The 16,267-nt window shown below is 44.8% G+C and overlaps 1 protein-coding gene across 1 annotated transcript; it reads right to left on the bottom strand.

Annotated features, from left to right (window-relative positions):
* Nucleotides 1-7,977: 7,977 nt before the first annotated feature.
* Nucleotides 7,978-8,834, bottom strand: LOC308124349 (uncharacterized protein; the record flags this gene model as incomplete). The annotated part of the gene is made up of 2 exons (XM_080487270.1): nucleotides 7,978-8,057; nucleotides 8,204-8,834. 2 exons carry the CDS (start codon nucleotides 8,832-8,834, stop codon nucleotides 7,978-7,980), a joined length of 711 nt encoding a protein of 236 aa, XP_080343396.1.
* Between the last annotated feature and the right edge of the window lie 7,433 nt (nucleotides 8,835-16,267).

The following is a 16,267-nucleotide window of genomic DNA, read 5'->3' as shown; positions in this document are numbered from 1 at the left end:
ATTATGATTGTTGGCTGTGTTGTCTTAAATTCTCACTAATAACCGTCTGCTTAGCTTTCAGCATTTCTAAGCGTTGGCCTTGAGAGACCTCCACCCCCCCACCCCCACCCCCACCCCCGTCACTGTCGATGGACGACGCAGCACATTGATTTAATTTGCACCGATCCTTATTTGGTGCTCTTGTATTTAAGGCAGCAGGCAGATGCGTGTGGGACGGGGTCTAAATATAAACCACGCTGTGTATGGGGGAAATGCTCTCAAGGTTTTTCATGTTCCACTGATACGACGAGCTAAACTCAACGGGGGCACCGTGCACCGGCTCAGATGTGGTCTTCAGAAATGTATTTCTGAAAACAAATATGCCATAAAGTAAAAAAGCCGCTTCATAGATGACGGCTTTGAGTGATGCGTTCAGGTTCTCGTTAGCGTGTCGGAAGCCAGCCTTCTGACATGTTAACGAGCTGCGGGGCTCCTACAGTAGCAACGTTACATGCTTTTTTAGCATTATTGATTTGAAGGATTGGATTTCAAAGTATCTTTATAGCGGTGTGAAGACATTGTCGTGTCCCGATGTCGAAACGGGATAACACCGCTTCGTAGCTGAGCGCTTTGAGTGATGCGTTCAGGTGCATCACGTAAGTCCGCCCTCCTACATGTTAACGAGCTGCGGGACTCACGCAGTAGCAACGTTACTTAAAAAACATGATTAAAATATGACTGATAGTCATTAGCGAGCTGGAAGGTGGAGGCGCAGCACATGGCAGTGCAGAAGTTCCGTTAGGTGTGCAAAGAAAACCAATCTTCATGAGAAACAAAGCCATATGATACTATACTAAATACATATTGACATATACTTGATATATATAACACATATAAAATATCAATTAGAAAATGTATGTAAAACTAAATTGTAGAGGATTTATTTTCTCCAAACAAACTGACAGACTGGTTAGCATTGATATGAGCTAATGGCTAACATGCCAGTGATGCTAACTCGGTTCCGCAAACATATGTGGTGTTGGCTAACGTATGTGCTTTGTCGAGTTCTAGTTTAATTTTTTTCGGTCACCTGAGTTTTTAAAAGAAAGTCGACTGTCCAAATAAAATCCTTCTGTTAGCTAAACCTCAACAGGAAAAGGACTTTTTTTTAAAGACAGCCTAAACACAGAAGTGAGTTTGTTGAAAGTCTTAAGTGTTCCCTTTTAATTACTTTGGCCAACAAAAGTTGGCCCCGAAGGTAAATTTTTTGTCTGTTTGTATTTATTTGTTGCTATGTATGTATGTATGTATGTATGTATGTATGTATGTATGTATGTATGTATGTAACCAGCTTTTTGCAAAAACTACTCAACCGAATTGCACGAAATTTTCAGGGATGATTTGTCATCTTCTAAGGACCAATCGATTAGATTTTGGTTTTCGAAAAAATCCCCCAAAACTGCGAGAAAGTTTCACATACAAAGCGTCATGGAGGAGATCAAAGAAGATCAGCGTCTGTTGCCATGGAGACACTGCTGCACCAGTCACATTCGTTCTTTCGTAATCCGTCAGCACTATCACCAGCAGAAGCTCCCAAACAATCAGTGTGAGTGAACGTCTTCCTATACTCAAATTTTATCTTTGTAACAATAGTGACCCTAACGTGACCGAAAAACAGAAATAAAACATCATCACAGAGCTTTGTATTTCCATCAAGTTTAAACAAACACACAAATACTGAATTAAAGTGGCAGTACAGCTGTATATTTTTTGATTTTGACACATTTTTGTCCAATTACATGGGTCACATTAAGCTCGGGCACGTTTATGCTTTACAGACTTTGCTGTGATGACGAAGCACCCAAAAGCAGAGGCGGGTAATCGGAGGTAAAAGGGAACAGTTTTATTCTCTCCGCAAAACACAAAGCGAGCCAGAGAACGGCTGAAAAACCAAAAACAGGAGCGCAAGCAGCAAGTGTCGGAGACGAGACGGGACGGGAGGCGACACCAGGACCACTCAGGAAGATCGACAATAATCCGGCAGCGCCCTTCGATCAGCTGCCGGCTTAAGTACCACGCTGATCATGATCAGCCTCAGGTGTGTGTGCAGCACTAAGAGAAGGGGAGAGAGAGAGGAGAGGTGCACCACACAGGAAACACAGAACATCACACTTTGCATTGGGTTGATGTCCTCATAAACAACTTATGTGTCTTATTATAATGAGACATTCCAGGTCACAATGTTGACATGTGGAGTGGGTTGTACATTTACTATTTGATGAAGTTACATTGGTAAAAAGCCATATCATAAATACAAAACAAGGCATCTGGTGAAGTTAGTAAAAACGGGGGATGGTAACTCCACTGTGTCGTCTTCAGAAAAGAAACTCAAGGGTGCAATCTGTGCTGTGGTGGAAAACTAAAGCCCCCGATGGTCTTAGAAGTCCTTCCTCATGCAGGCCCCTCATATGGTTTTCAGGAGGGAGGAAATGAAAGCCAGACGAGCAGGGATTGGAGGGAATCCTCCCCCTCCCTGCAGGCCTCATGGGAAAAGGCTCGGAGCGAGCGAGTGCATGTGGGGTGAAGTGATTGTGTGAGTTGTTTTCCTCTGTCACAGGGTGAGGTGTTTGCTACAGCTCTCACTTTGTTGTGCCCCTGGAATGTGTTTAAGGCCCTCAGCAACAGGATGTCAGCCACAAATAGGAGCCGGACTCCTTTCAGGGATCAAGAAAATGTAAAAGACCCAGCACGATAACAGAGCGGGCCAAGAAGAGTTGGAAAAGATTTCATGGGTGCAGCTGGTGAACTCAGCTCCGCAGCTCATCCCACAAATGCATGTTTGTTACAAATGTGGCACCATTTATTAGAGAAATGCTAACAAGCATTGTTTTGCCACAGAACTAATCCACCAAGCAGGTATTTCTTTTTATGTTACTTAGTTTATGTATAGCTCGTTCTTTGAACAGGAGTTTTATGAAGTTTGTGTCTTATTAAAGAAGCAACACAGTCAATGGATGTACTCTGCATAGGAAAGAACCGAGGCTGGAACCCAGACCTGACTGTGTTAATGACGAGACAACACTAGACTAGATGAGACTACACTGGACTACATTAGATTCGACAACACTAGATTAAACAAGACAACACTAGACTAGATTAAACTAGACATAATGAGATTAGACTAGACAACACAAGGTTAAACAAGACAACACTAGACTAGATTAAACTAGACGAGATGAGATTAGACTAGACAACACAAGGTTAAACAAGACAACACTAGACTAGATGAGACTAGACTAAACTACACTAGATTAAACAAGGCAACAATAGACTAGACAAGACTAGATTAAACAAGACAACACTAGACTAGACAAGACAAGATTAAACAAGACAGCACTAGATTAGACAAGACTAGATTAAACAAAACATGACAAGATTAAACAAGACAACACTAGACTAGATTAGACAAGACTAGATTAAACAAGGCAACACTAGACTAGACAAGACAACACTAGACTAGATTGAACTAGACAAGACTGGATAAGACTAGACAACACTAGATTAAACAAGACAACACTAGACGAGATGAGACTAGACTAGACTACACAAGATAAAATAAGACACTAGACTAGACAACACTAGACTAGATTAGACTAGAGTTAGAGTAGATTAAACAAGACAACACTGGACTAGACTAGATTAAACTAGAAAAGTTTAGATTAGACGAGACAACACTAAATTAACCAAGACAACACTAGACTAGACAAAATGAGATTAAACAAAACAACACCAGATTAAACAAGACAACGATAGACTAGACAAGACTAGATTAGACAAGATGACACTAGATTAAACAAGGCAACACTAGACAAGACTAGATTAAACAAGACAACACTCACCTAGATTAGACTAGACTAGAATAGATTAGACTAGACAAAACCAGATTAGACAAGAAACACTATATTAAACAAGACTACTAGACTATATTAGACTAGACTAGACAACACTAGACTACGCAAGACTAGATTACACAAGACAACACTAAATTAAACAAGACAACACTAGACTAGATTAGAATAGACAACACTAAACTAGACAACACTAGATTAAATAAAACACTAGACTAGATTAGATGAGGCTAGACAACATTAGACTACACAAGACGAAGGCCCCGTTTACACGACAATGAATTTCAGTGTATCTGTAAAACTCTCTTCACTTTGGTGGGGTCCGTTTACACGGCACCAGTTTGCGGATGGACTGTATCCGCAAAGTTTTTAATCCGGCTCTCAAGGTGGAAAGATTCTTTCACGGCGCAAATCCCTCCTGCAGACACTGATGGAGGCTACAGAGCCTGTTACTGCGCATGCACATCTCTCCCCCTCCCTCCTGCTCATCCAGTTGTAAACAAACATGGCGTCCGTGTAGTGGTACGACCCGTAGTGGTACGACCCGTAGTGGTACGACCCGTAGTGGTACGACCCGTAGTGGTACGACCCGTAGTGGTACGACCCGTAGTGGTACGACCCGTAGTGGTACGACCCGTAGTGGTACGACCCGTAGTGGTACGACCCGTAGTGGTACGACCCGCGGTCCATATTCTAGTTTTATCATCCAGATCAGTAGTTTAATAGTTGAGACTCTCCCCTGATAGCATCCGATGTGTCATCAGTCCATATGGATCTCAGGTTCTCTCCATTTTCTTCACGTTTATTGTGTATCGTTCTCTGCACACGTCTGTGTAGTTTCATTACAAAATCAAGCAACAGCGCCCTCCAGTGGCCTGGCATACTAACTACATTGTTGTCTCTGTGTCCGCTGCTGCAGTGTAAGCACACTCCTTTTATTTAGCGGGTTAGGCGTTGTCACATGAAACGTTGTTGTGTAAACAGGGCCTCGATTAGACAAGATAACACTAGATTAAACAAGACAACACAAAACTGGATTAGACAAGACTTAATCAAATCAAATCAAACTTAATTTATATAACATCTTTGATGTATAATATGAGATCTTTAAGGTAATAGATAAGAGGCAAAACATTAAGGAGTATAGTCATATAATATTAAAACTGAACATTGTTTGTTCTTATCTGATATTAACAAGTGACATTTGTTTTTCACATTATTCATGTTGTTTTTTCATGTCAGAAAGTTCTTTCCAGTTCACCAGTTCACTTGCCAGACAAACTAAGTGAATGCATGTTTTACCAATATCAAATGAATGTTGACCAATACAACATGTTAAAGGTGCACCTGTGTAGCCGTGCTGCCATCTGATAAAGTCGGTGGAATTCTTGTGAAGACTCAAGTCTTTTTTGTCAAGAGAAGGAGAAAGACGTTTTTCTGTGTGGTTTGCAGCCCAGTTATTACACGACGTATTTCTGCTCAAGCTATTTACGGACCTGTCGGGTTTGCAATATGTGCCCCCCCAAAACGATTCCTATGTAGGGGCAACTGGTCATTAGGGGCGGGGAGTGGGGGGGCTGAGCCCCACCTGGTGCCATCAGAAGGAACTGCATGCAAAGTATGTTATTAATTCTTTAAGATTATCTACAATATTTTCTTGTTGTGAAAACAAAAGGTCCTCCGAAACTGCAAATAATTAGTGTGTGAGGATTCTACTCCCTGGTTACTGGTCTCCTCTTGCTACTTCAGGTTGTTTTCTCCTGATCCACACGATGGTACATTAGTGTAGCTCGCCCCTCTCTCACCATGCAGTGTATATTGCATTAGTGTAGCTCGCCCCTCTCTCACCATGCAGTGTGTATTGCATTAGTGTAGCTCGCCCCTCCCTCACCGTGCAGTGTGTATTGCAGCAATGTAGCTCGCCCCTCTCTCACCGTGCAGTGTGTATTGCAGCAATGTAGCTCGCCCCTCTCTCACCATGCAGTGTGTATTGCATTAGTGTAGCTTGCTCCTCTCTCACCATGCAGTGTGTATTGCTTTAGTGTAGCTCGCCCCTCCCTCACCGTGCAGTGTGTATTGCAGCAGTGTAGCTCGCCCCTCCCTCACCGTGCAGTGTGTATTGCAGCAATGTAGCTCGCCCCTCTCTCACCGTGCAGTGTGTATTACATTAGTGTAGCTCGCCCCTCTCTCACCATGCAGTGTGTATTGCATTAGTGTAGCTCGCCCCTCTCTCACCATGCAGTGTGTATTGCAGCAATGTAGCTCGCCCCTCTCTCACCATGCAGTGTGTATTACATTAGTGTAGCTCGCCCCTCTTTCACCATGCAGTGTGTATTACATTAGTGTAGCTCGCCCCTCTCTCACCATGCAGTGTGTATTGCATTAGTGTAGCTCGCCCCTCTCTCACCATGCAGTGTGTATTGCAGCAATGTAGCTCGCCCCTCCCTCACCGTGCAGTGTGTATTACATTAGTGTAGCTCGCCCCTCTCTCACCATGCAGTGTGTATTGCATGAGTGTAGCTTGCTCCTCTCTCACCATGCAGTGTGTATTGCTTTAGTGTAGCTCGCCCCTCCCTCACCGTGCAGTGTGTATTGCATTAGTGTAGCTCGCCCCTCCCTCACCGTGCAGTGTGTATTGCATTAGTGTAGCTCGCCCCTCTCTCACCATGCAGTGTGTATTGCATTAGTGTAGCTCGCCCCTCCCTCACCATGCAGTGTGTATTGCATGAGTGTAGCTTGCTCCTCTCTCACCATGCAGTGTGTATTGCTTTAGTGTAGCTCGCCCCTCCCTCACCGTGCAGTGTGTATTGCATTAGTGTAGCTCGCCCCTCTCTCACCATGCAGTGTGTATTGCATTAGTGTAGCTCGCCCCTCCCTCACCATGCAGTGTGTATTGCAGCAGTGTAGCTCGCCCCTCCCTCACCATGCAGTGTGTATTGCAGCAGTGTAGTTCGCCCCTCCCTCACCATGCAGTGTGTATTGCAGCAGTGTAGCTCGCCCCTCTCTCACCATGCAGTGTGTATTGCAGCAGTGTAGCTCGCCCCTCCCTCACCATGCAGTGTGTATTGCATTAGTGTAGCTCGCCCCTCCCTCACCATGCAGTGTGTATTGCAGCAGTGTAGCTCGCCCCTCCCTCACCATGCAGTGTGTATTGCAGCAGTAAAGTGTTCATGCTCAGGCTGTGGCTTCCTTCATTCAGATCAGGTGATTTTGACGCCTTGTGGGATTTGAAGCCTGAAGCTCCACTAACAGTCATTTAGAAGCTCAGAGCTGATTGACTGGCGCTGATAGAGGCGGAGCTTCACAGAACCGGAGCGAGTAGAACAAATAACAGCTAGTTAGCAGCTAAAGCTAACAAACAGTTAAGAATATAAAGTGTGAAACTCACTTTAGTGGAGAAACTGGAGGTAAATGAGTGACACTGTGACCTAGAGCTAGTAGAAACCTTACATCTATATAAGCTTATTGATGGTTTGCTAGTAGAATTTTTGTCTTTCAAACATCAGTCCCAGGTCCACTTCCCATTGTTGTCATTTTTTTTTTCTTATTTAATTTTCTTCAATTTGAAAAAAAAAATGATTATTTTTCTCCAGTGCTTAACCTTTTCACAGGATAAGTGCCTATATGGTTGTCATAATGAGGTGGAGTCACTAGACCTGAAATTTTATCTTGCCCCACCAAGTATTTACATATGAAAACGCCACTGCGTCCTTGGATGAAGGAAGACACGAGACGGCCGTCTTTCCTCCATCACCATTGGTTCTTCTCTTGAAACTGAACAAGATCTTATCTTTTCTACTTTTGATAAGTAAAGTTCATGTTTTCTCTCTTGAAGATGTTTGAAAAAGAACAAGCCTCGCAAAATGTCTTGAATGGTCCAGATTTAATCATCTCCAACACTAAACACACTTTATTGATCTCCTTGGGGAAATTCCATTCCCATATTGATCCACGTTATTTCTCATATGCGGCAGTGCTGACGTGGTCAAACGTGGTAACGTGTTAATTAATAACGAATCTCATTTGACCACTTTTTACTAAGTATCTAAGTAAACATGCTACTATTTCCAAACCAGTAATCAGATTAAAGTTACGTTCTGTGCGCAGTGTTTGGATCCAGGTGGAGCTGCTGTGAATATGGTAAGAAGTCCTCTCTGGTCTCCGGCTGTGCTGGTGGCAGTAAAAGCTCCTCTTCAGTGTCTCTCAGTGAGACGTTTGTCCCTGTCTCTCTCAGGATGTCCTAGAGTTTCTCTCTGCTCTCGGAAACGGCTGCTGCCACATCCTCAAAGCCGTCTGGATGCTCTCTGAGAGCTGACACACTGAGGGGGAGCTGTGTAGAAACCGGCTGTGGTCCTCTGGGTGAGCCAGCTGCCCCAGCTGGACGTCTTTCCTCCTCAGCTGGACCGTCTCCTGCTCCAGCTTCTCCTCAAGCTCTTTGATTTCCCTCACTGCAGTTTGCTTCTGGGATCTGAGCTGCTGCTTCACCTCACCGCTTCTTTTCTGGATGAGACGGATCATCTGGGTGAAACTCTCCTCGCTGTGCTCCACTGCTTCGTCAGCAGAGACATTGATGGTCTCCACCTGCTGCTGAAGCAGCTCCACGTCTTTCTCTCGCTCCTGGATTCTCTGCTGGATGTTTAGTTGACTGGCCTCCACCTCCTTCTTCGTCTTGCTCCTTCCTGCTGCAGCTGGGAGGCCAGTCTTCTTCAGATCCTCCACTAACTCTGCTAACAAGATGTTTTTCTTTAGTTTCGGCCTCCGCCTGAACGTCTCCCTGCACTGAGGGCAGCTGTAGATTCTCTTGTTCTTCTCTTCATCCCAGTGGCTTTTAATACAGTTGCTGCAGTAGCTGTGTCCACAGGAAACCATCACTGGATCCTTCAGGATTTCCAGACAGATGCAACAAGAGAACTTTAGTGGATCCAGCTGAGCTCCTCTCTGAGCCATTTTCTCTTCTCAACAACAGCGAGTGTTTGAAGAGTTCCTCTTTCTGCTCAGCAGTTATAAAACCTCAGCTGTAATCAAACACACCTAAGTGTGTTTGTCCATTACTCTGATAGGATCAGTTTGAACTTACTTACTTACTTTGGCTACAATAATGCCAATAATCAGGTTGAATTTTAACAACTTGTTCCAACCTCCATTAAAGTATTAAACTCAGGCATTGGTCACACGTTAAGTCAGTGGAGGTGTGAGAGGCATTAATGTATATTAGTAAAGTAAAAGCTCTTTCCTTGATGCCAGCTGCATGTGGAAGAGGCTTTTAGTTTGACATGTACAACACAGAAAACCGTGGCAGGACGACATTAATCACACAACACTCTTCACTCACGGTTACAACATTATAATTACTAAACTACAGAAACCTAAACCAACTAACTAATTAGACTAAAGCACAAAAACACAACAAAACACAATCACAAACCACACTACACGACTAATCTAACCCAATCTAACAGTCATTACAATCAGCTTCACAAATGCTACAATATTCACCGACAGCCTGCATTACAATCTCCATGTCAGGTGTGGTGTGTGGAGGATTCAGGCACCGACAGGACTAGGAAGGTAAGTTGGAAAAAAGAGTTTATTCAGTTGATCTTTCCAGAGGACGGGTGATCTTCGGAGAGTGGCATGGAGGCAGAGGTCGACGTCACCGGGAAACGATCTACTGAGCAGGACAGAGCGGAGCACACCGGGACTGCACAGGAGAGTAGAAAACAGATAACTCCAAGTATCTTTGAACACGAAGTAACAAACGGTCACACAAAAAGCTCGAGGGGTAGCACAGTCTCCAGGTCCTGGTTGGTCCTCTCCATCTGACCATTGTTTTGAGGGTGATACCCTGAGCAGAGGCTGGGAGATGTTCCAAGAGCTTTACAGAAAGCCTTCCATACCTGGGACGTGAACTGCGGGCCACGGTCAGACACCACCTCCAGGGGGATCCCGTGCAGCCGTTACACATTCCTGACCATCCAATCCGCTGTCTTCATTGCTGAGGGCAATTTCGGGAGAGGGACAAAGTGCACAGACTTGGTCCACAATCGTCATTATTACCGTGTTCCCTTCGGACGGGGGGAGACCGGTAACAAAGTCGACGGCAACATGGGACCAGGCTCGGCTAGGGATGGGTAATGGATGAAGCAGCCCCACAGGAGGTTGGTGGGATGCCTTGCTTCGGGCACAGACGGTGCAGGCAGCCACAGACGTTTGGGTGTTTCAAGAAATGGAGGACCACCAGAAACGTTGTCTCAGGAAGGAAAGGGTTCGTTGAAAACCAGGAAGGCAGGTTAACCTGGAAGAGTGCTCCCACTGAAGAACCTTGGACCTCATAGGCTCAGGAACAAAGAGACAGTTAGTGGGACCATTACCCGGATCTTGATGGGTGAGTAGAGCACGTCTGACCTGACTCTCGGTGTCTCAGGAAGAGGACGCGACCATACAGGTGGAGGGGAGGATGTTCTCTGGCTCCACCTCAGTCCTCTCGACGGTTGTCTGCTAGGACAAGGCGTCGGGGCTTTGTGTTTCGGGATCCTGGCCTGTAAGTGAGAGTGAAGTTAAACCGTCCCAGAAACCACACCCAGCACGCCTGCCGAGAGTTTAGTCGTTTCGCAGTCTGAAGATAGGAGAGGTTCTTATGGTCCATCCAGACCACGAACGGTTGGGAAGCACCTTCCAACCAGTGCCTCCATTCTTCCAACGCCAGCACCACCGCCAGCAACTCCCAGTTATCAACATCATAATTCTGCTCAGCCGGAGTGAGGCGTCTTGAAAAGAAGGCACAGGGGTGCACGAATCCTCGGCACGCTGGGATAATACCGCTCCCACGCCAGAGTCCGAGGCATCGACCTCCACGATGAACTGATTGGAGGGGTCAGGATGCCGCAGCACCGGAGCCTGGGTAAACAGTTGTTTAAGACTGCTGAACGCCTGTTCGGCCGCCGGTGTCCACAGAAAAGAGGTTGAGGTGGATGTGAGTTGAGTGAGGGGGGTTGCGACCTCGCTGTAGTTTCTGATGAACCTCCGGTAAAAGTTGGCTCGTTGGTGTCCCACCTCCCCACAGTACAGGCAGAGATGGGCATTGAACCTGCCCTTCCTCTACGCGGGAGACAGGTGGGCTCTCCCGAGCTGCATGGGTTCCCCCAGACCCACCGGGGCCAGAAGAGCTGGATGGGAGAGAATGGAGCTACCAGGGGTGGCCACAAGTGTTCCAGGACGATGAGGGAGCTGACGGCTCCTCTGGTTCTTGCGATGGTACCAGAGTCGACTATCTATCCAGACCGGCACGGAGATGAGCTCCTACAAATTGGTCGTGTCGTCCCGGGCTGCCACTTCATCATGGACCTCGTCGGAAAGCCCCTAAAGGAACACTCCTTGGAGCGATAGATCATTCCAGCCGCTCTTCGCTGCGTAGATCCGAAAATCTACAGCATATTCAGCAACCGACCACGATTGCTGGGAGAGAGACATCAGACGTCGAGCTGCCTCCTTGCCCTGGAGAGGATGATCGAATACCTGCCTCATCTCCTGGAAACCTGGTTCCTACATACTGGTCTCACACATCGGTTTCAAATGAGCATCCTACTCCGTCCGCTCCACCTACGCACACACGCCCACTTGCCCACACTAATACACACACAAAAAACAAATCCAGCAGAATACACCTGCGGATCGTGACATCGGGTGGAAACTCCATAGTTTTCGGTCTGTTGCCATAGTGACTCGTGGTATCACACTCCATTGATGATGGCTTTTTAATGTGGTTGTTTACATGCATAACTCATGGTTCACATACTTAGAGTTGATTGAGCTAATTCAGATCAGCTGTTCTGGAACCGGAAACTCAGAGTTTCCATCTCAGAGTGAGTCGACTCAGAGTTCAGAGAGAGACTCAGAGTTTGTTGAACCTCCTTTCTGGGATACCCCCTGGTGGTCATTCAACAGGAGTGTGACACACACTGCTAAAGCAACCCTGTGCATGTGTGTGTGTGTGTGTGTGTGTGTGTGTGTGTGTGTGTGTGTGTGTGTGTGTGTGTGTGTGTGTGTGTGTGTGTGTGTGTGTGTGTGTGTGTGTGTGTGTGCAAAACATTTAGTCTGGACTAGACAAGATGCGACAACAGCAGTCGTAATTCAAATTTCCTCATAGATTAATTACAGTTGCCTTTGTGTTGATTTGGTGACGAACAATTTAGCAGTTTGAGTCCAAGTGAAGATCCACTGAGACTCGGCTCATAAGAAGATGTTTGTGGTTTCTTTTGGTTTGTCTATATCTGCTGTCTTCTAAGTTTTATCCAGGTTTTATTACAACAGACAAGGAGCTAAAGGCAAGGTGCAAAATAGAGATCAATCTCAGAACTGAACTGAACTTCATATCAGCAAACATTGGGATCATGACTTGACTTGAGTTTGCTTTGTGCAGGTCATTTATGGGCTGCACCGTCCAGCAGACTGCAGTTCAAACCAGGTACCTCTGTCGGTTGTTGCTTGCTCAGCTTGAAGGTAGGCTCACTTACAGGGCAGCAGACTGTGAAATAGCATTCAAATTTCCTGGCCCCATTTCTCACACTCCTCGTGTCAGGCAGTACAGCTCACACATTTACACATTTACACTCACATTTCCAGAACATCTGGAAGCTGTCAGGGGCTGCTGAGCTGAGCAAGGAAAGGTGTGCTTGAAAAGGTCATGTTTGCATGGCCTCAAATCATGAATGTCAATCAGAATGTTTTTGATTACAGCTGCACTGTGACTGACAACTTTTCTGATAGTCCTAAACAAGAAGCCTAGAAAAGGGTGTGATAAGTGAGAAACACACAGCCACAAACTTTCTTCAGTTCATGCAGGTGATAACTGAATGAAGGAACAAAGCCACATGTCCTTCCTGTAACCAGTAACTACTGCTACACATTTAACATGACAGGCATTAAACATGTAGGATAAACATGACAAAACCACTGTGCTTTAATTGAATTATGATTAATATTTAACCGTACATAAAGGTTTGAGAAGTTGCCTTAATGAGATCCAACCAGTTTTCTATTAATCACTGGATCAGACTAAAATCACAGATTATTCTATCATTGTTTTACGGCCCATTTTCTGCTACATTCAACTAGGTTTGTGACTAGTTTAACCATGTGAAAACAACATGGAGGTTTTTGTCTTTAGCTCAAGCACTTGGGAATTTACAGGATCAAAGTAAAATTAAACTAATCATATTATTTAATACCCCCGGCTAGCTCAGTTGGTAGAGCATGAGGCTCGCACGCTCAAGGTAGTGGGTTCATGTCCCACGCCAGGCGCCACCTTCCTGTGGGCTCACCACCTGCAGGAAGGTTCTTAATTGGTGCAATGTGCTCAGACTGCCACTCCCACGACCCGGAAACGGATAAGCGGAAGAAAATGGATGGATAAATATTATTTAATCCCCTTGGGGAAACAGTGCTCCAGGTCAAGAGTCTTCCTTAGGGAGCCACAGTGGTGATATTTCAGCTGTCAGATTTGAACCTGTGAACTCCAGAACTCCCGATCCCAAGTCTGCTACCTGGAGGCCACCACTGCCCTAAACTCATACCCCAAACTTCAAACTCACAACCTTGAACTCGGAAAACATCTGAGCAGTTGTATATCAAAAACAAATCCAGAAAACACACTTCAAAGAGTCTTTCTGCCACACTGGTGGTCAGAACATATAGGGTTTGGTAAATCCTTATCAATAACCAGGCAAACGTACTAAGAGCAGGACCTGAGATGATAACAACATGAGAGATGATATGAACCCCTGAGGTTGGTGGGAAACGGTCACATGGCTGGAATGGATGCTGGTGCATTCATCAATCATTACACAGAGTACAAACATGATGGGCGCAGAACGAGACAACCACAGAACTGACTGGAGAAATCCCTATCAAGACAAAACACCAGCAGTCACATGGAGCATGACAACGGGACAAGCCAGACCTCTGCAATGGCATGAGTAAAACACATCAGAATAACAAATCTGACGACATGGCTTAACAAGTAATTTGGCTGCAAGAAGAAATATGGGAGGAAAATCCAATGAGCACTAACACTGATCAGCGCTCACAGGAAACAGGGCAGAACATGACAGAACTGCTCGATGCTCAACAGTGAAACAGGACAAGACAAAACTGTTAAAACTCAGAGTCATAACCAAGACGAATAAGACAAAGACATAATTATAAAAACAAGTTTAACTGCACAGACAAGGCTGTTCAATGAACTGTTAAGAATAAATGGTAGAACACGAAACCTGCTATCAACCTGGACATGGACTAATGTAACAGGAAGTAATGCGTCCTGACATTCTGTGAACAATAAGCAGAATCTCCAAAGGAAGGTGTTCTAGCCCTGACCCAGCCTGATAGGTGGAACCAGAATCACAGTTCGACAAAGAGTTGCTCCATTTAAGAGTGCGACCTTTGTGTGTGTGTGTGTGTGTGTGTGTGTGTGTGTGTGTGTGTGTGTGTGTGTGTGTGTGTGTGTGTGTGTGTGTGTGTGTGTGTGTGTGTGTGTGTGTGTGTGTGTGTGTGTGTGTGTGTGTCAGCCAACGCTGTTCCAAGCTGCTGATAACGTCCTACAACACTTCCTAGTTTTCAGGACAGCTTCCTGTTAGATAACGGGGGACAAAGAGACTGAGACCAGGCGGTGCACAGAAGATTGATTCAAGAACAAAACCTTCATACCAGCATTCTGAAGAAAAACATGGGTAAGAGTGGAGACTTTCAGGAATAACAACAAATGACAGCCCAGAAAGGAAGACTAAAGCCAAGATGATATGTTGGACAGAAGATGGTGGAGATGGAAGAACATTGATGAGTGTAGTGAAGGAAAACAAAGGAAGGGCCGGTGAAACAGTAGAGGAGGCAGAAGACAGGTGGAAGAAGCAAACTTCAAATTTTAAATTTTAAATAAAAAAAAAGTAAGGACTGCTGACTCACTTCCAGGTGATGGAGAACCTTGTGTTAGAGGCGCCTTCCAGTGGCACCGCCAATCCATTCCTGTAAATACCACCACCGATTCAGGAACTGCGTCTGCAGGTTCCCTGGCTGGGGAAAACCTGGAACAGTTTACAAACTGTGCAGTTGCTGCAGGCTCAGAATAAGTCTCCCCACACAGATGAGTCAACCTCCAGACTATAGCAACCACGGCCGGGACCCAACCGAGGTTCTCTTTGGTCTACTGAAGAAAACCCTTAGCACGGGAGTTCTCTCCAAAGCCCCGGAGCTTAAATGAGCACATCAACCTTTAGCCTCTAAATCTGGCATGAGAGGCAACTACAAACCCTTTGTGGCATGTGTTCATGGTTCTCCTTGTTTCCCGGAGTGGGAGAAGGTGCTTCGGTGGGCCAGGCAACACCGGCTGAAGTATAACATCTCATAAAATGTCCTTACTAGTACCGAGGAGCGGCGAGTGAACCCAGACGTCAGCAAAGCCACTGCAAAGAAACGAGCCGCTTTCAGCAAAATGAAACCAGCCCTGCATCAGGAAGGGATTAAGTTCAGCCTGTTTCCTGCTCACCTGCACGTTTCCAATGAGGAAACTTTCACTTTTCAGACTCAGGCAGGTGCTGAACAAGGATTAAACCGGGACTTTCTTCCACGTTATATTAGATAAGGCTCTTTTTTTTACTTTCTTTTCTCTGACAACATTCCCAATGACTAGCATGGTTACCATGGAAACAGGTAGGTGCACAATATGCGTTTACTCCTTTCATGGTAGAAGTGCAGAGACAGTTTGTGTTTGGTTTTGCCTGCAACAGAAGTTGTTCACCTCGACTTATCCAATACTCTTGGTATCTGTTAATGTTTTCGATGACGATAGTACAGAAACGGTTTTGTATCAATAAGATGATTTGACACCGGTTTGGCTTTTTAGCTGCTGTATTCATTTAATAATGATGATAATATAATTATCATTAATAATTAGTTATTAATTTTATTGACAAGAAACAATACTTTTTCCCTCTGTTATTTATTTATTCCCTTTTCTAAAGAAAAAGTCATCCTCTTTTTTGTTTGTTTAATGTTTTTATTGATGTGCACAAGAACGATATTTCTCAATTGAACAATACAAGTGAAGGCATACACACCATTTAATTTATTTTTTTTACACAATGTTTACACAATGTAAACCAAGGCAGTTAGAAACATAAGTAAATGAAACAACAAAACAGAAAATGAAAGAAAATAAAAAAATAAATCAAAGAAGGGGGGCAGGTGGGTTTAAACTTTAAACAAAAAGTTGATAAATGGTTGGCACTTTTGAAAGAATTTGTCAGTCATACCTTTCTTGGAATATCTAATCTTTTCAACTTTTAGAAAAGACATAAGCTCATTAATCCATTGAGTGCTGGATGGTG

This window comes from Lipophrys pholis, assembly GCF_963383615.2.
Source record: "Lipophrys pholis genome assembly, chromosome: 19".
Taxonomy (NCBI): domain Eukaryota; kingdom Metazoa; phylum Chordata; class Actinopteri; order Blenniiformes; family Blenniidae; genus Lipophrys; species Lipophrys pholis.
This window is presented reverse-complemented; position numbering and strand designations above follow the sequence as displayed.